This window comes from Microcebus murinus, chromosome 12 (genome assembly GCF_040939455.1).
Source record: "Microcebus murinus isolate Inina chromosome 12, M.murinus_Inina_mat1.0, whole genome shotgun sequence".
NCBI classification, from domain to species: domain Eukaryota; kingdom Metazoa; phylum Chordata; class Mammalia; order Primates; family Cheirogaleidae; genus Microcebus; species Microcebus murinus.
This window is the reverse complement of record NC_134115.1, coordinates 91,679,394-91,698,199: the sequence shown is the minus strand read 5'-3', so window position 1 is coordinate 91,698,199 and position 18,806 is coordinate 91,679,394. Positions and strand designations below refer to the sequence as shown.

General features: G+C 50.3%; 1 protein-coding gene across 5 annotated transcripts in view; it reads left to right on the top strand.

The window, feature by feature from the left end:
• Nucleotides 1–18,806, top strand: part of CACNA1B (calcium voltage-gated channel subunit alpha1 B) — a 189,272-nt gene that overhangs the window by 147,662 nt on the left and 22,804 nt on the right. For all 5 annotated transcript variants that reach the window (XM_076009162.1, XM_076009160.1, XM_076009161.1 and 2 more), the window contains exons 32-36: nt 2,483–2,599; nt 2,917–2,982; nt 4,303–4,394; nt 5,524–5,668; nt 13,053–13,180. In XM_076009162.1, the coding sequence (XP_075865277.1) occupies nt 2,483–2,599; nt 2,917–2,982; nt 4,303–4,394; nt 5,524–5,668; nt 13,053–13,180 (548 nt within the window). The remainder of the gene's footprint in view (nt 1–2,482; nt 2,600–2,916; nt 2,983–4,302; nt 4,395–5,523; nt 5,669–13,052; nt 13,181–18,806) is intronic.

Here is an 18,806-nt window from a genome sequence, read left to right as displayed (position 1 = left end):
GTACTCAGAGTTTGAGTTTTTGCTTGTGTTGATGACTCATTTTCTCTTTTGTTTTCTGTTTTTGTTCTTGATTTACCTTAACCTACCTGGACACACCTACCTGCTGGCCAGAGGCTTACCTTAACCTACCTGCTGGCCAGAGGCTGAGGTGGGCTTGGATGCAGGGAATGCAGGCCGAGATCTGGGGACAGCTGGGTGCCTTCTCTGCTACTCCTCACCACCCTGGGTGTGCGTGTCCCTAATGTCCCTATTTCATGGATGAGAAAGCTAAGGAGAGGTTTGGGGACCGTTGTGCCCTCCGAGAGTCAGCAGCCACACTGAGGGGTACGGTGGTGCAGCTTGGGGACGCTCTAGACTTTTCCTGACTCAGGTGGCAGCAAGGAAAGGCCTGGCCTCGAAGTAGGGGCAGCTGCTCCTGGTGCAACAGAAACCACGGACTCCGGGAGGCTGGGGCCGGCCGTGTCCACCTCTGGAAGTGGCGGAGGCCAGAGGTGATGGTGCAGCTGCCCAGTGCAGGCGGCCAGCGTGTGTCCCCACCTTGCCGTCCTGCATGTTCTCGGCATGGTGCCTGCCCACCACGCTGCCTTGGGGCATCTCTGGTCGTCGTCACCATCTGTCTCCCCAGCTCTGTAGGGCTACCTGTCTGTCGCTACCCATCCTCTCTTGAGTGCCCACCAGAGCCCCAAGAGAGAAATCGGGTGGGGGAGCCTGGGTCTCAAAATGAGCAGGGAGTGGCTGTGGCTGGGATCTTTGTTTGTGCATTGAGCGGTCTGGGTGAACCGTCACTCTGCACATACCTTTTCGCCTGCCCTGTTGCCTTCCAGCCCTTCCTTCTCACCTGGTCACCTTTTGGAGCTGGGCAGGTGCTGTGTGTCCCAGCCCCTGCCCCTCCAGACCCACTGAGCAGGTGGCTTCAAGGTGGGAGCCCCCAGCCCCCAGCTCTGCTTTCCTGCCTTGTACAAGAACTTCCAGAGTGGGGGCAATGTCCTCTTCCACCCCTGTGCCCACGGCTCATCTGTGGGGCCTCCGGGCCAGAGTGCTGAGTGGGCAGTTCTTGGCCATTTTGTCCACCACTGAGATTTTCTTTCCTGGGCACCAGCAGGTGAGGGGCTGCAGGTACTCCTGCGTGGCCTCTAGGGTCGCACCCTGAGGGTCTGCTGCTGCCTTTTTCCTGATTCGGACTGTAGTCAGCCCTCCTCATGCCTGCTGACCCCTCTGGGGTTCTGCTCCCACGGCTCCGACATCCTGCCTGAGAGCCAGTTCCTGCAGAGTCCAGAGTCCAGCCACCCTGGTGGGAACCACAGAGACCTGCCCTGACAGTGGGGCGCAGATGAGGCAGAGGGGTCCTCTCAGCACCAGTTAGCCACTGTCCCTGGAAGTAAGAGTGACTCCCCCCCCCCAATGCTTCACTTGGGGTGAGACGGTGGCCCTGGTGAGTCAGGACACCCTGTCTGCCCAGGCTCCCCTGCCTCTGAGCTTGCACACGCCTCCTGCTGTCTCATCCACACCGTGTTCTCTCCTCTCTTTGTCTGATGGCTGAATCTGACTACATAACGTGTCTGAGCCTGAGCTGCTTGCATATTTAAAAACACCAAAATGGCAGGAAGCTGCTCTCAGACTGTGTGTGGGCCCTGGTCCCTAAGTAGACAGAGGGCAGAGAGCCGCCTGGGTCCACAGACACCCCATCTGTGCACGGACACCCCAGCAGAGCCAGGCTTCCCTGAAGGGTGTGCCAGTAGTTCAAGGCGGCAGCCGCACTCCCAGGTAACGTGTGGAGTCTGGGTTCCTCGGTTGCCTTTGTGCTTGAGGGAGCCGTGCTGGGTGTCCCGGTTCTCCAGAGCAGAGCCCTGCTGGACTCAGGTTGCAGAGGTGGTGTCTGTATCCTGTGCCGCAGAGCAGCCATATTTGCAGCTCCGAGACCTGTCTGCAGGTGCCTGGAGCAGCCCCGGAGGAAACGTTTGCCCCTCTGCTGGGTCCTGGCGGGGGTCACAGGCAGTCAGGGGCTTTGCTGGTGAGCTGGGAAGGGAAAGGTGTGGCCACCGAGCCTGGGAGGGGTCCCCTCGGGGTGCTCAGTGGAGGAGCAGTCGTGTCTGGCACACGCACAGCCTGTCTGTGTCCTGCTGGGGTCACGTGGGAGGCCCAGCCACAGGTGGCCTCCTGCCTGTTCCACCTGGCAGCAGGGAGCTGCTGGGGGGAGCTTTCCTTTCTGTCCCTCACTGTCAGTGGTGGGAAGGGTCTCAGGGCAAAGGGATTTTCTCTGATTTGCTGCATGAGAAGTGACGTGCAAGGTCAAGCTTTACTTTTGGAGGGTTTTCTTATGGCCGATTGCTGCTTAGACTGTGAAACGGAGACTTTTTCTTTTAAGCCCTCTTTGTAACCACTTTTCTTCAGGGCCACGGGGGCTTGGGAAGAGGTTGTGGGGTGGGAGCAGCTTGCCTGGGGACAATTTCCCAAGGTCAAAGCGCACCCTCCTTCCCTGCAGAACAACTTCATCAACCTCAGCTTTCTGCGCCTCTTCCGTGCGGCGCGGCTCATCAAGCTGCTGCGCCAGGGCTACACCATCCGCATCCTGCTGTGGACCTTCGTCCAGTCCTTCAAGGTGAGGCGGCACCGTGGCAGGCAGGGTGGCGCTCCTGGCACTGTCCCGCCCCCTTCTTTTCCCTGTCCCCACCCCCCGGGCGGCCCCTCCCCTGGACAGCCGGTCTAGAGCCAGGTGTGCGCCTGCTATCCCTTTGTAGTTTAGAAGGACAGTCGTGGTTATCCGTAGATCTCCCTGTTAGTGCTCACAGGAGCCCTGAGCTTTGTGATCCCAATTCACAGATGGGGAAACAGGGGTGGCCACTTGGTGGTCAGTGGGTGGAGCTGGGTCCGCTGAGGTCTGTGTGGCCCCGAGCTGATGTGTCCGGGTCTCTGCAGGCCTTGCCCTACGTGTGTCTGCTCATCGCCATGCTCTTCTTCATCTACGCCATCATCGGGATGCAGGTGGGTGCTCCCCATGGGGCCAGGGGGCGGACACAGGGCTCCTGTCCACTGGGCCAAGAGGGGCTGGGTCATGGTCGTCAGGCTTAGTAGACCTTAACTACAAGCAAGATGCTGTTGTCGGCACTTAATGAACTGACTTCGTCCTCAGAAAGATGGGGCTGGGCTGCATGCCCAGGGCCCTGCTGGCAGGGGCAGCCCAGCCCTGTGCTGGTGGACATGCTGCCGTGTTCTCAAGGGCTGGGCGGCCTGTGGCCGGCGGTGCTAGGGTGCTGGGGCCACTCGGGTGGGTGCTGCCCACACAGGGGCGGGTGTCTGAGCACATCTGCACTGTGCTGGCACCTGCGGGGCGCTGGGTGGTCGCTCTGTCAGTCTGGCAGCATTTCCGAAGGGCAGCCCCTGATCCTTGGCGGAGGTTATGTGCTACTGAGGAAAACTGCCTGGGAGTGTGGGCAGGGTCACGTCGGATCTTCATGCTCGACAAATTTAGTTTTCATAATTTAGATTTTCTTTGTTTTGCCAAAGAGCACTCTGTCAACTCCTTGGGAGAAAACATTTAAATGACGTAAAGCAGCATCCCGGTTATAAATCCTTGGCATCTGACCACTTTCCGACACTAAGATTGGGATATGGACCCAAATGTTAATTTACAGTTGGGGGGGGGTGGGGCCCATATCTTCAAGGTTAGCCAAAAACTGTCTTTAACTCTGTTTCAGGGATTGAAGAGTTCTCATTTTATAATTTGCTGAGATCTGATGCTATTTTAAATATATATTTCTCCCCACTTTGGTCTGTGCGTGTGTAAGAGCATGCGTGTTGCTGATCTTTGTGCAAGTGAGATACTTCATAAATTTCCAGCCAGAGTTTTAGGCTAAGTACAGTTTATTCACCCATTTCTATTTCTCATGCTGAAAAAAATCAATTAAGATGGATAAAAAGCCCGTTGTGCTATTTGCACAGAAATTTCAAAAGAAATTTTTCAGTGACCTATCAGAGCTGTTAGCAGTATAATTACTGCTTTGGAATCGTTAATGAGAGAGTGAGCCTGAAGCCGCTTCCTGTCTTACGTGTAGCAGAGCCCTTGTGGCTCAGCTCCAGCCCCGTTCTCACCATGGATGCTGACTTGGACCCGCATCCCTGGACAGGCTCACGGGCAAAGCCAGCGTGTGCTGAGCGGTGTGTTCCGTCATTGGAGGCCACCTGCACCTTGAGTGGGAGCTCCCTGCTGAGGTCCCTGTCGCTGCACGCATACCCCTCTTGCTTATCTGTGTCCGTGGCTTCCAGGACCCCACGGTGCCAGCGCGCCATTGCTCTGCGTTTCAGGTGTTTGGAAACATCGCCCTGGACGATGACACGAGCATCAACCGGCACAACAACTTCCAGACCTTTCTGCAGGCCTTGATGCTGCTGTTCAGGTGTGTTGCTGGTCAGCCCAGGCTGACATTTGCTCTTCCATCAGGGGCCCCTTCACTCAGGATGGAGGGGTGTGGGTACCAACCCATGGGGACCACCCCCAATCCCGAAATCACGCCGGCCTCCCCTTGGCGGGCCTTCCAGTCCTTCTCCTCTCTCTGCTTACCCTTTCCAAAGGGCTCTTGATGCCTGCCCTGGCCTCAGAACAGACTGTCAGCCTGGGAGCCCGGGCCAGGCTGGCCTCCGCGGCCTTGCCTCTGCTCCCTGGTAGCAGCTGCAATGGCCCTCTTCCTGGCCATCGTCAGCGGGGAGTGGGCCCAGCTCCTGCCTAGGGCTGGCCGTGCATAGACATACAGGTGGGGCCCAGACCTCTGACCCACCTGCACCCTCTAAACCTCTGGTGCTGGCCGTGTGCTCAGGAGAGTAGGTCCAAGTAAAGTCCAAGTAGGAGAGTCCCGGCAGGGCTGCCCAGGGTGGAGCTATCTCAAGAAGCAGTGGGGCTGGTGTGGCCAGAGTGGACTGAGCAGGGACCGAGGCAGGGAGTTAAGTTGGGCAAAGAATGGCCAGCAGGCCCTACAGGGCTGTGGCAGTCCTGTGCATTTGGTTCTTGTGGTGAATGAGGGAGTCACTAAGGGCTTTGAGAGGAGAATTGATGTGATGAGACCTGTGTTTCGTGGACCCACTGGGCTGCTGGGTAGGGTGGAGCAAGAAGATCAGTTAGGGAGCTGTCACAACTCCAGGAAGGTCATTGTTGCTTGGCCCAGGGTGGTGAGAGGTGGTGAGTCCAGCTGGTTTTCGAAGGAAGATGAGCTGATAAACAGATGTGGAAAGAGAGGAAGTGAGGATTCCAGCATTTTTGGCCTGAGCAACAGGAGGGGCAGAGTCACCATTTCTTGAAATGGAAAAGACAGGGTTGGCACGTGTTTGGGAGGAGGTCAGGAGTCCACCTGGGGCACGTGTCCACCTGTGGGGCTCTGTGGGAAGGAGCCCAGAGGGAGTATGCTTGGCCCAGTTGTCCTCAGGGCTGGGCTCCCCGATTCCCGGCTGGCTGGGGCACTGGGTGAAGCGGGAGCCTCCCTTCCTGGGCCTTCCCCTGTGGGCTGGACCTCACGGCTCTGCCCTTATTCCCAGGAGTGCCACAGGGGAAGCCTGGCATGAGATCATGCTGGACTGTCTCAGCAACCGGGCCTGTGATGAGCGGGCCAGCGCCAGTGAGTGTGGGAGTGACTTTGCCTACTTCTACTTCGTCTCTTTCATCTTCCTGTGCTCCTTCTTGGTGAGTCCTGGCCCCTGTGCCACCCCAGCGCCGCATTGCCCAGCTCAGCTCGCACTGGGGCCCTCGTGTCCTGCACCATGACCTGGTTCTGGGAGATGATGGACCCTCAGCAACGAGCTCCTGAGGTCCCTGCCTCAACTTCCATGGCAGGGTTGACATCTCGGGGGCGATTGTCCCTTGGTCTCCAGCTTTTAGAAATACATCACTGTGGTGGTAGGACGTGAAGAAGCAGCACTCCAGCCAGCATGCCTGTGGGTGAGCCCGGAACGTAGTGGGATCAGGCTGGAGCCATAGGCAGGCCAGGTCCCAGGAGTGGTGATGTTATTCCAAGTCAGCGGAAGTCCCTAGGAGCCTTTGAGCAGGGATGCGACGTGATCTGCTTGGTGTTCTGCAGCCTGACTCTGGCTTCTGTGCAGGTGGGGGCAGGGGGGCTGTAGAGTGAGTAGGAAGACCCTTGTGGGTAACCGTGGCTTAGAGAAGGGGGAGGTGAAGGAATTAGGTGAGATTGGGCTGCATTTTACAGGGAGAGCTGTTGTGATTGGTGATTGGATATGGGCATGAGTGGGGAGGAAAAAGGAAGCCATATCCTGGGGCTCTTTGGGGTGATGGGATGAGTGGTTCTTCCTCCCAGATGGAAAGATTGGAGAGCTGCAGATGTGAGGTTAGGTTGGGGATAAAGAGAATAGAGGTGCCTGGTAGAACTCTGGGCCAGAGACGTCAATGAGTCGTCACTGGTGTGTGGCGTATTTATGGGGTGGCAATGTTCTCTAGGACTCTGCTGTGCAAAGTGTGGCCCAGTGGCCAGTGGCTTACGCGGCACCTGAGTGCTTGTTAGACATGCATATCCCCGAGTCCCTCCCCAGGCTTACTGTAATCAGGATCTCTGGGAGATGGATCCAGGAATCATTGAGTTTTAACGAGCTCTCTAGATGGTTCTGTGTGAGCTAAGCTTTGAGGAACATTGACAAAGGGAAAGAGCGTGAATTGAGAAGAAGGCTAAACGTTCTGCCGCGTGAGTGTTTGGGACACAGGGAGGAGCCCTGGATCCGAAGGTCCAGAAGGAGCAGCCAGTGAGGCAGGTGGAGAACCAGGAGAGGGCAGTGCCCCAAAGCGAGCGGAGAAGTTACCTCAGCGGGAAGGAGTCATCAACCACGTGAAACATCCCTGCAAGGGAAAATATGATGACAACTGAGCCTGCTGGTTGCATGTGGAATGGGGGAGGCCACTGGTGGGCTTGGCGAGCACAGTCTGCACCAGCATGGCGAGAGCACAGCCCTGTCGCAGTGAGTTTGAGGTGGGGAGTGGTGAGGAGCATGGCAGGGACAGACAGCTGCTCCTGGCGGTGGGCAGTGCGGAGGGAGCGCTACAAATTCACGGCTGCAACCCTCGGGTGGGCCCAGCCAGTACAGTTGGTGCTTTTCTCCAGCCATGTTCGCTTGTCAGTACCAGGGGTGGTGAAGCAGGTTCTCCAGATTTGGGGTTTCCCAGAAAAGTGAAGGAAGGAGAGAAGGGTGACTATAAGAGTGGTTATAGTGTTGGGTGTGGGACAGAGCTAGGGACAGAGGGAGGTGGGGACAGAGGGGGTGAGGGCAAGGCTATTGGAGTAGGTTCTCATGAGGATAAGAGGCTTTTGGGTGCAGTACTTGAGGAAGTGAGCTGGAAGGATAGGTGATATGGGCAGAGTGGGCCGTGTGAAGTTAAGCCTTGGGAGTCATGGCGGTGACGTTACTGGTAGTCGCTGATGACAGCCATGTTTAGCATGAGTCACAGGAACAAGGAGCTGACATCAAGAACATTCATTGGTGGAGGGACACTCTCTTCAATAAGTGGTGGTGGGAAAACTGGATATCTATATGGCAAAAAATGAAACTGGACCCCTATCTATTACCATATACAAAAATCAAATCAAAATGGGTTAAAGGTTTAAATTTAAATGTAAGATCCCAAACCATGAAGCTACTGGAAGAAAATATAAGGAAAACACTTGAGAACATTGATCTGGGCAAAGAATTTATGGAGAAGACCTCAAAAGCATAGCCAGCAAAAGTAAAAATAGACAAATGAGATTATATCAAACTGAAAAGCTTCTGCACAGCAAAGGAAACAATTAACAGAGTAAAGATCAACCTGGAGAATGGGAGAAACTATCTGCAAACTATTCATCTGATAAGTGATTAATATTCAGAATATACAAGGAACTCAACAACAAAAAAACAAAGAATCCCACTAAAAAATGGGCAAATGAGTTGAATAGACATCTTTCAAAAGAAGACATACAAATGGCCAACAAGCATATTTTAAAAATGCTCAACTTCACTAATCATCAGTGAAATGCAAATCAAAACCACAGTGAGATATCATATCAAAAGATGTGATGAAAAAATGCTGGTGATGATACAGAGAGAAGAGGACTCTTACATACTGTTAGTGAGAATGGATTAAATAAATTAGTTAACTATTATGAGAAACATATGGAGGCTCTTCAAAAAATTATTAATAAAAATACAACTACCATATGATTCAGCAGTCCCACTGAATGTTAGATATGTATCGAAAGGAAAGGAAATCAGCATGTTGAAGAGGTCCTGCACTCCCATGTTTATTGCAGCACTATTCACAGTAGCCAAGGTATGGAATCAGCCCAAGTACCCATCAACGATGAACAGATGAAAAAATATGGTATAGCTACAAAACAGAATACTAGTTAGCCATTAAAGGAGAAAATTCTGTCATTTGTGGGAACATGAATGAGTTTGGAGGGCATTATGTTAAGTACACTAACCCAGACACAGAAAGATAAATACCTCACATTCTTACTCATATGTGGAAGCTAAAAACGGTGTTCTTACGGAAGTGGAGTGTAGAATACTGGTTACTGAGGCAGGTGAGGGTTTGGGGGGAAGGGGATGGCCAAAGGCTGGTGAACAGATACAAAAGTACAACTAGAGCAGTGGAATAAGTTCTAGTATTCTGTAAGGTTACTATAATTAACAGTAATTTATTGCATATTTTATTTTATTTTATTTATTTATTTATTTTTTTATACTGACCCCTGAACTGGAATATTGCATATTTTAAACAGCTAGAAGGGCAGATTTTTAATGTTCCCAACACATCGAAATGATAAATGTCGGAGATGATGGATATGCTAATTACCCTGATTCGATCATTACACATTGTATATATGTATCAAAATGTCATACTGTACCCCATAAATATGTGCAATTATTGTGTAAATTTAAAATAATAATAAAAGCAAATAAAATTTAAAAAGAAAGAAATGGGCAAAGGACTTAAATAGACAATTTTCCAAGGAAAACAGCCAATTATTACATGAAAAGATACTTAAATCACTAATCATTAGGGAAATGCAAATCTAAACCACAATGAGATACCACTTCACACCCAGTAGCATTGCTATTATTTAAAAAACAAAAAAGATAGAAAAAGAAAATAATAAGTGTTGGCAAAGATGTAGAGAAATTGAAACCTTGTGCACTGGTTGTAGGATTGTAAAATGGTGCAACCACTATGGAAAATAGTATGGCAGTTCCTCAAAAAGTAAAAATGAATTACAGTATGATCCAGCAATGCCACTCTGGGTACATACCCCAAATAATTAAAAGTAGGGATTCAAGCAGATATTCATACCTCCGTGTTGATAGCAGCATTATTCACAGTAACCAAGAAGTGGAAGTAACCACAGTTTCTATCAACAGATGGATGGGTAAACAAAATGTGGTATGAAACATACAAGGGACTTATTCAGCCTTCAGAAGGTAAGGGAGTTCTGACATATGTATGCTACAATGTGGATGAACCTTAAAGACATTATGCTAAGTGAAATAAGGCACTCACAAAAGGAAAAAATACTGTAGGATTCCACATATATGAGGAACTTAAAGTAGTCAAAATCATAGAGACAGGAAGTATGGTTGCCAGGGGATGGGGGAGGGAGGTGGAGAATTAGTGTTTAATAGGTACAGATTTTCAGTTTGGGAAGATGAAAAAAGTTCTGATGGTGGAGAGTGGTCATGGTTGCACAACAATGTGAATGTACTTAATGCCAGTGACTTCTACACTTAAAAATGACTAAAATGCTAAATTTTTTGTTTTGTATATTTTACCACACTAAAAAATAATAATAATAATTTAAAAAAAGAGTTAATACTCAGACTCTTCCCAAAATATAGAATAGGAGGAAGCACTTCCTAACACATTCTCTGAGGCCCTCATTACCGTAATACTATGGCCAAATATGTCACAATAAAAGAAAACTTCAGACTAATATCCCTTATGAATATTGATGTAAAAAGCTTCAACAAAATACTAACAAACCGATTCCAAGGACACATTAAAAGGATTATACACCATGACCAAATGGAATTTATCCCAGAAATGCAAGGGTGGTTCAACATAAGAAAATTGATCAATGTAATACACTATATTAGTTGAATGAGGGGAATTCAACACCCTTTCATGATTATAAAAAAATACTTAGCAAACTAGGAAGAAAGGGACTTCTTTTTTTTTTTTTTTTTTGAGACAGAGTCTTGCTTTGTTGTTCAGGCTAGAGTGAGTGCCGTGGCGTCAGCCTAGCTCACAGCAACCTCAAACTCCTGGGCTCAAGCAATCCTCCTGCCTCAGCCTCCCGAGTAGCTAGGACTACAGGCATGCGCCACCATGCCCGGCTAATTTTTTCTATATATATATTAGTTGGCCAATTAATTTCTTTCTACTTACAGTAGAGACGGGGTCTCGCTCTTGCTCAGGCTGATTTCAAACTCCTGACCTTGAGCAATCTGCCCGCCTCGGCCGCCCAGAGTGCTAGGATTACAGGCACAAGCCACCATGCCCGTCCTAGAAAGGGACTTCTTTAAGATGATAAAGGGTTTTTATGAAAAACTCACAGCTAACATTATACTCAACAGTGAAAGACTGAAAGCTTTCCCCCAAAGATCCAGAACAAGACAGGAGTGCACTACAGGTATCCAGCATTATGATGGATGTTCTAGCCAGAGCAATCAGACAAGAAAAAGAAATAAAAGGCATCCAAATTAGAAAGGAAGAAGAAAACTCTATTTGCAGAGAACATGATTTTACATATTGATAATCCTAAAGAATACACACAGACACAAAAATGCTACTAGAACTAATAAACAAATCCAGCAAAGTTGCAGGGCACAAAATCAACACACAAAAATCAGTGGTGTTTCTATTCACCAGCAGTGAACACTCTGAAAAGGAAATTAAGAAAATAATTTTATTTCCAATGACATCCAAAAAAATAAAATAGGTAGGAATAAATAAATAAGGAGGTGAAAGACACTGATGAAAAGCAATTAAAGAAGACCTAATTAAATGGAAACTCATCCCATGTGCATGGATTGGAAGATTTTTATATTTGTTAAGATGGTGATACTTCCTCAAGCAATGTTTAGATTAAATGCAATTCCTGTCAAAATCCCAGTGGCCTTTTTGGCAGAAATGGAAAAGGAGATCCTCAAATTCATTTGGAATTGCAAGGAGCCCTCAAATAGCTAAAACAATCTTAAGAAAGAAGTAGTAGGAACCATATCTCCCTATTTTATAAATTACTACAAAGCTACAGTAATCAAAACTGTGTGTGCTGGCAGCTAGACATATAGGTCAATGGAATAGAATTGGATGTCCAGAAATAAACCCAAACATCTATGGTCAACTGATTTTTGACCAGGGTGCCAGTGGGAAAATATTATTTTTCTATCAGTGATAATTCGGTGGGGAAAGAATAGTCTCTTCAACAAATAATATGGAGGAAATTGGATAGCCACATGCAAAAGAATGAGGTTGGACCCTTACCTTGCTCCATATACAAAATTAATCAAAGAGCTAAATAGAAGAGTGAAAACTATTAGAAGAATACATAGGGGGTAAATCTTCAAGACTGCAAAATTTGCAGTAGATTCTTAGGTTTTACCCCAAAATCATGAGCAACAAAAGAAAAAATAGATAAATTGGACTACATCAAAATTTTAAAGTTTTGTATGTCAAAGGACATTATCAAATATGTAGAAATACAATCTACAGAATGAGAGAAAATATTTATAAATCACATATCTGATAAGGAGTTAATATCCAGGATATATAAAGAGCTCCCATAACTCAACGACAAAAAGACAAACAACTCAATTTTTTAAATTGGTGAATGATTAGAGTAGACAGTTCTCTAAAGAAGATATATATTAATAAATGGTGAACAGTCACATGAAAAGATGTTCAACATCTCTGGTAATTAAGGAAATGCAAATCAAAACCACAATGAGATATATCACTTCACACCCAGTATAATAGATATAATAATAACTTTGTAAAAATGGAAAATAACAATTATTGTCAAGGATGTGGAGGAGTAGGAACTATGGTCCATTGTTGGTAGGAATGTAAAATGTATTAATAGCAGCTGCTGTGGGAAAAGTTTGGCAGTTCCTTTAAAAATTAAGCATAAAATTACCATGTGACCACTCCCAGGTATATACCCAAGAGAATGAAGAGATTTGTCCACACACATGAATGTTTATAGCAACATTAATCATAATAATCAAAAGGTGGAAACAATCCACATGTCTACCAGTGGATGAATGAATGAATGTGGTATATACAATTATTCAGCCATAAAAAGAAGTGAAATACTGATAGACACTACAGTATGGATGAACCTCAAAACGTGTTAGGTGCAAGAAGCCAGACATAAAAGTCACACATTGTATGATTCCTTTTATATTAAATATCCAGAATAGACAAATCTACAGAAACAGAAAGGAGATTGGTGGTTTCCAGGGGACGGGGGAAGGGAGGAAGATGAGAGTTATTATAACTTAATGGGTATGGGGTGTTCTTCTTGAGTGATGAGAAAATTTTGAAACCAGAGAGATGGTTGCACAATATTGTGAATACACTAGATGCCACTGAGTTATACTTTTAAAAATGTTTAATTATGTGTTATGTGAATTTCAATTTAATTTTTTTTTAAAAAAAGGACCTAAGCTGTTGGTCTGTAGAGCCCACACTCTTGACTGCATAGTCACTGCTGTCCCTGAAGGCGAGCCTGACAGGGGAAGACTAACCCAGATGACACAACAGGCCATGGACACGAGATTATGGGGCCTGAATTAGGGCTGTACAGTAGAGGTGGAGAGCGGGGGTCTCCGGGGGACTAAATGGGGCACGAGGGGGTCCTAGAAGTCCGGTGCAAGATCCCTGGGGAGAGTAGGTCTGGGAGGCACAGCTTGAAGGAGCGACCTCTGCCCTGCTGGCTTCACACACACACAGCCCAAAAGTTAGGGCGGGGCGGGAGGCCAGGCTGGGTCTCTCTACGTCACCTCTTCTCCTTCCTGCCCCACAGATGTTGAACCTCTTTGTGGCTGTGATCATGGACAATTTCGAGTACCTTACGCGGGACTCTTCCATCCTAGGGCCTCACCACCTAGACGAGTTCATCCGGGTCTGGGCTGAGTACGACCCGGCTGCGTGGTAAGTGAGCCCCAGGGCTCTCTGTCCTTGGGAGTGGTCCGCGCCCACAGGTCGCAGGACAGGGCTGGGTGGCTTTGGACGTGTTTCAGCTCGGGGTTCAGGGACACATCCTGCTGCACCTGGGACAGCACTGGTGTCCCCCCCACCTCCCCGCAGCACTTCCCTTCTTGGTCTCCTGTGCCTTGATGCAGCTCCCGGGCCTTGGAGGCCTTTTAAACCCCTCGGCTCATTCCTTGGAGGGTGCCTGTGGGTCAGGGAAGGGTTTCAGGGGGCTGTGAGACTCAGGGCACTCGCTGCGCAGGAGTGTGCTGCGTTCCCACGGGAGGACTCATGGGGTCGTGGGGGGGCACTGTGGCCAGCACAGCCACAGCACCCTGTGAAGCTTGGAGGACTTCGAGGGCAAAAGCGATGTGGGGTTTTAGAACATTCCCCTGAAGGGCTTGAGGTCTCCCTCCTGTTATTTCCCTTGAGGACAGGAGTCAACGTGCACCTCTGTGTCCCCAGCCCAGGCTGCATGTGGTGGGTGCTTGGTGGACTTACAGTGAAATCAGATGAGCTACCAGGAAGCCTGTAGTATGCTTAAGACCCTTTGGTCATGGTGGGAAAGGCTTACTGTTTTGCATTAGGGAAGGTGATGCATTTCCAGACAGAGCTAGAGTCTTGTGAGTTGTCTGAAGTCATGGTCCATGGCACACCAGTGTGTGTTCACCCTCTGGGCTGACAGCACATTTAGGAAGGAAGTCAAGCAGAGCAGCATGGATTCTCCATCTGTCCATTTGTCCGTTCCTTTATCCAGTCACCCATTTACTCATTCGCTCGCTCACTCACTCATTGCAGCGGTAGTCACGAGGACTGCTCTCTGCAAGGCAGACACAGGAGGTAGAGGGGCCAAGAGACCTGGCTTCTGAGCCAGACACAGCCTGCTCAGTGCCTTGCTCACAGGGACTGCCCAGCAAGCATGCCGTGGATGCACAATTCTCATGAGTGGGTAGACGTCTACCACTTCCCATGCCTGGGAGTGGGGGGGATGAGAATGTCTGGAGCTGGGTGCAGCTGTGACCCACCCCCTCTTTCCATGCTCCCTGGCCTGCTCACATCCCCCATGCCCAGCTCTGTCTCCAGGCCCCTTGCTGCAGGAGAGGTCTACAGGAGCTGGTCACACTCCTCTTGGAAAGGATCTCGCAGCCCATAGAGCTCCCTAGGCTCTGCTTTTTTTCCCTTAAATTGAAGCTCTGCGTGGGAGCACCCCGCAAACCCAGAAGACTTGGATGCTTGGCAGGGCTCCATCGCCCTCTCCCATTCATTTAGTGTCCCTGGACCACCCCACACCGTCACCATCAGGGCCTAGAGGTGCTGCCTGGGGCCCTTCCCAGCCCGGTGAAGTTACAGAGTCACTGGCAGCACCAGGTGACTGGGACACAGACCTCTCTTGTCCAGCTCTTCCAGGCCCACAGCGTCTGTCTGTGTTTTCATTTAAGTGAGAAATTCACAATTTTTACGTAGTATAGAATGAGCATAGTGGTTATCTGTGTTTCATGGTGTATGTACATATGTTTCATGACTGTTTTCATGGCTTTGGAGAACCCTGTCATGTCTGATGCATCAGCACGTTTGCCCTCCAGTGCCTGGCACTCGTATGGAACACACAGGCCCAGGGATGTTCACGCGGGACTGTGGTCAGGAAGGCCCAGGCAGACTGGAGGGAGACTGGCCACACCCCAGGCCTAGACCTTATTAGGCAAAGGGTAGGAGAGACTCCAGTTGAGGAGGATTTAGGTGAGTTCTAGGAAGGTTGTCCTGACTGTGTGGTCCGAGAGTCGCTGTTGTTTCTGGGAACATTTTTTTCTGGAGGAGATTATGTTACAGAAGACAGACATACTTTATGACTGTAGTCCCCAGCCTTTTTGGCACCAGGGACCAGTTTCGTGGAAGACAGTGTTTCCATGGACAGGGTGGTAGGGGTGGAGCTCAGGTGTGACATGAGTGATTGGAGGAGGCAGCTGTACATTCAGGTGACCCTGCTCGCCTCCTGTTGTGGTCTGCCCCCCACCCCACTGCCCACACCATTCCTAAGTTTCATGAAAGACAGTTTTTCTATGGACAGGGCGGTAGGGGGTGGCAGAGCTCTGTGGCCAGGTCCCTGACAGGTCGCAAATGGAGGTGGGTGGGGATGGCAGCTTTATGGGATGTGATTTGTACTCAAGGGCAAGGCACACCAGTGAAGGCCAGCGAGAGGGAGACAGCAGCCCTCAAATCTTTATGGCCTGCACACCCAGGTCTTCCCGGGCAGCCAAAGGCAAGAGCAGAAGCAGAGCTTGCAGGAGGTGGACTTGGGCTGGGCTGTGGCTCAGTTACCATGCACACCAAAGGTCCAGACTCTTCCCAAACTCCAGAGTTTGAGAACTGAGGCCCTCTGGAAGCCGTAGGCAGTCAGAGATATGACAGAGAAAGTGCTTGTTGAAGTGGAGACAGCAGCATAGAAGAAGTGGCGCCTGCAAGATAATACGCAGGATCTGCGAGCCTCGAAGCAGCACAGTTGTGGCCTGTGAGCTGCACACGCGACTCTGCTTCCCTGGCAGCCTGGTCTCACGCACAGCTTGCCTTCAGGTGCCAGGGGATGCAGACGCATCTGAGCAGACTGGGTCTGGGTCCACGCCCAGGGCAGCACCTGGAGCCTTTCAGTAATGTCCATGACAGATACAGGGATATGGTTACCTTTATTTCCCAGGTGACCACTTGGATGTCTCCTCATTCTTTGGGAGAAACTTTGAAACAACAACAAAACTTTGTGAAATTTCCTGTTTTATGTATGCATGTTTGTGCACCTTTGTGACTGTATGTGTACGTAAGCACAGACGTGTGCATGTGCGTACATCTACATGGGTGTGTTTGTGTGCATGTGTGCACTGTGATCACATGTGTACTGTGTGCATGGCACATGTGTGTTTATGTGTATGTATTCATATTGCGTACTGTCATGCATGTGCATAGGTGTGTGAATGTGAGTGTTTTTGCACACAGGTCCATGCACACAGGCACTGGCATGTTTGCATGTGCGTGTTTGTGCACATGTAATTGTATGTGTATGTCCGTGTGCATGTGTATGTCTGTGTGCAAGTGAATTTCATGTTTGTGCATACCTGTGTGGTTGTGTGTGGATATGTATGCATGTGTGCAACATGTGTGTACCCATGTACGTATGGTGTGTGCAGCTGTTTGTGTGCATGGCCTTGTGCACACACATGTGCCATGTGAGTGTGGACATGGGAGCATTTTATGCTTGTGTGCACATGCCTGTGAGCACACATGTGTGGACATGCATGCTATGGATTGATTAGGGAGGCATGGAGTTGTTGATTGCTGCTGCTGCCTTTTCCCAGCCTCCCTTTTGTTGTTGCTTCAACACTTTATGGTGGCTGGGCGCAGTGGCTCATGCCTGTAATCCTAGCACTCTGGGAGGCCGAGGCGGGAGGATTGCTTAAGGTCAGGAGTTCGAAACCAGCCTGAGCAAGAGCGAGACCCCATCTCTACTATAAATAGAAAGAAATTAATTGGCCAACTAATATATATAGAAAAAATTAGCCAGGCATGGTGGCGCATGCCTGTAGTCCTAGCTACTCAGGAAGCTGAGGCAGGAGGATCGCTTAAGCCCAGGAGTTTGAGGTTGCTGTGAGCTAGACTGACGCCACGGCACTGACTCTAGCCTGGGCAACAAAACGAGACTCTGTCTCAAAAAAGCAAACAAACACTTTATGGTGAAGTATAGAGACTCAAAAGGGGAGTCACAGTCTCACTTCCTGGAGCAAACTGTCTGCTCATATCTATGTTCATCCATCTGTCCAACAAACATTTCTTGAGCGTCTGCCAGGCACTGGGCAGGAGTCCAGAGGTGCAATGGGCACGTGCCCTCCGCACTCAGCCAAGCCAGGCGATGGGGCAGCTACACAGCTGTAGCTTGAGGCCCAGGCATTTCTGAGGAACAAGAGACCACATCTGGCATGGTGAGTCAGAGGCCATGGCGCCTGAGCTGAACTGGAGGGAACAGCTGGATGGAGTGCTCAAGAAGGCTGAGGGGAGGGTGCAAAGGAAAGAGGGAGGCTGGGCAGAGTGTATCCGGCTGGAGGGATGGCTGGGACAGGTAGACAGAGGACTTAAAATGTGCTGAGCAGGTAGCTTTGTTTTTTTGTGAGGGCAGGGGGGACAGTCCTTGAATTGGGAGTGACAGCGTTAGTCCCACACTTTTTGTCTGGGTCTCATGGGAGGTGGTCCTGGAGGCTGGGGTCCCACATGGGTCTAGCCCCCTTGTGTCAGTCCCCACAGTCCAGCGAGCTTAGCAAGTACCTCAGGCGAGCCTGAAGTGGGGCTTCCTCTTTGGTCCCTGTCTCCAGAAGTATGTTCAACACCATTTGGAGCTGCCTGGACCGAGGGGCTCAGTGTGGGAGAAGTGTCAGTGGTGACTTGGGTGCCGGCCCTGGGCGTGTCCCAGGGAGGGTGTGCTCAGGGAGAGCGGGATGGTCGGAAAGCTCACGGACACACGCCTCTGTGGTTGCTGTGTTGGTGGGAGAGCTGGGACTCGGAAGGGGCACATGGAGAGGGGCCTTGGCCAGCCTGGAGACCCAGGCAGCTAGAGGGGCTGGCGGAGAGGGAGCACGTGGGCAGGCGCAGGAGAGACAGACCAGCGCTGGCCACGGCACAGTGTGCAGACTGGGGGCTTGGCGCGGGGCGGCAGGTGTAGGCATGTGGTTGCCTGTATGGAACTCACTGGTGTTCTGTATGGAGTGTCTCCTGCCTACATCGGGCTCTAGAAATTACATTGGTATGGCCACACCTCCTGGGAGCTCCAAGCCCAGTCTCCTGGCAGGGTGCCACCTGTCCAGTGCACCCTTCACCTTCCACACCGGCGCAAGGCCAGATCTTCTCATCACAGGCCGGGAGGGAGGGCGGGAGGGGTTCCATCATGCCTTTGTTGCCATAACCTGTGACATTTCCTTTCCAGTTGCCGGATTCATTATAAGGATATGTACAGTTTGTTGCGTTGTATTGCGCCACCCGTTGGCTTAGGGAAGAACTGCCCTCGTAGGTTGGCCTACAAGGTTTGCAACTTCAGAGCCTCCATCTGACATACTTCCCTGCCCGAAATGCAAACACAGCACACACTCCCTGCCTGGTTTGGGAATGACAACACCTCACCTCTCTTTCCTCCCGCCCTGCCCCGCACTCCAGCCTCCTGGATGCTTTGGTTCCCTGTCTAATCCCTTCGACCCCTCCAGCTGGCTGGGGACAGGCATCCTTGTGAGAGTGCACAGAAAGCTTTCTGGCTGGGCCGTGATGACAGGACCAGCTGGCTGGGGGAGCTGGGGGCTAGGTCCCACCTGCACCAAGGAAGCAGCTGGCTCACCCAGTTTTTCTTCTGACCTCTTGAGGGTGGGCTGATGGTCAGACAAGTCAGAGGCTGAGGGCCCCAGAGGAGGGGAATATGGAGACAGGTTCACCTGCGGCAGCTTCCCCTCGGGGTCGGAAGAGCCCAGTAACCCAGCAGCTGTCCAGGCCCTGGGGGAAGAGAGGGCAGAGGCAGGGTGTGAAGCAAAGAGGAGCCCTCCTGCTTTGCCTCTGGATTGGTCTGCTC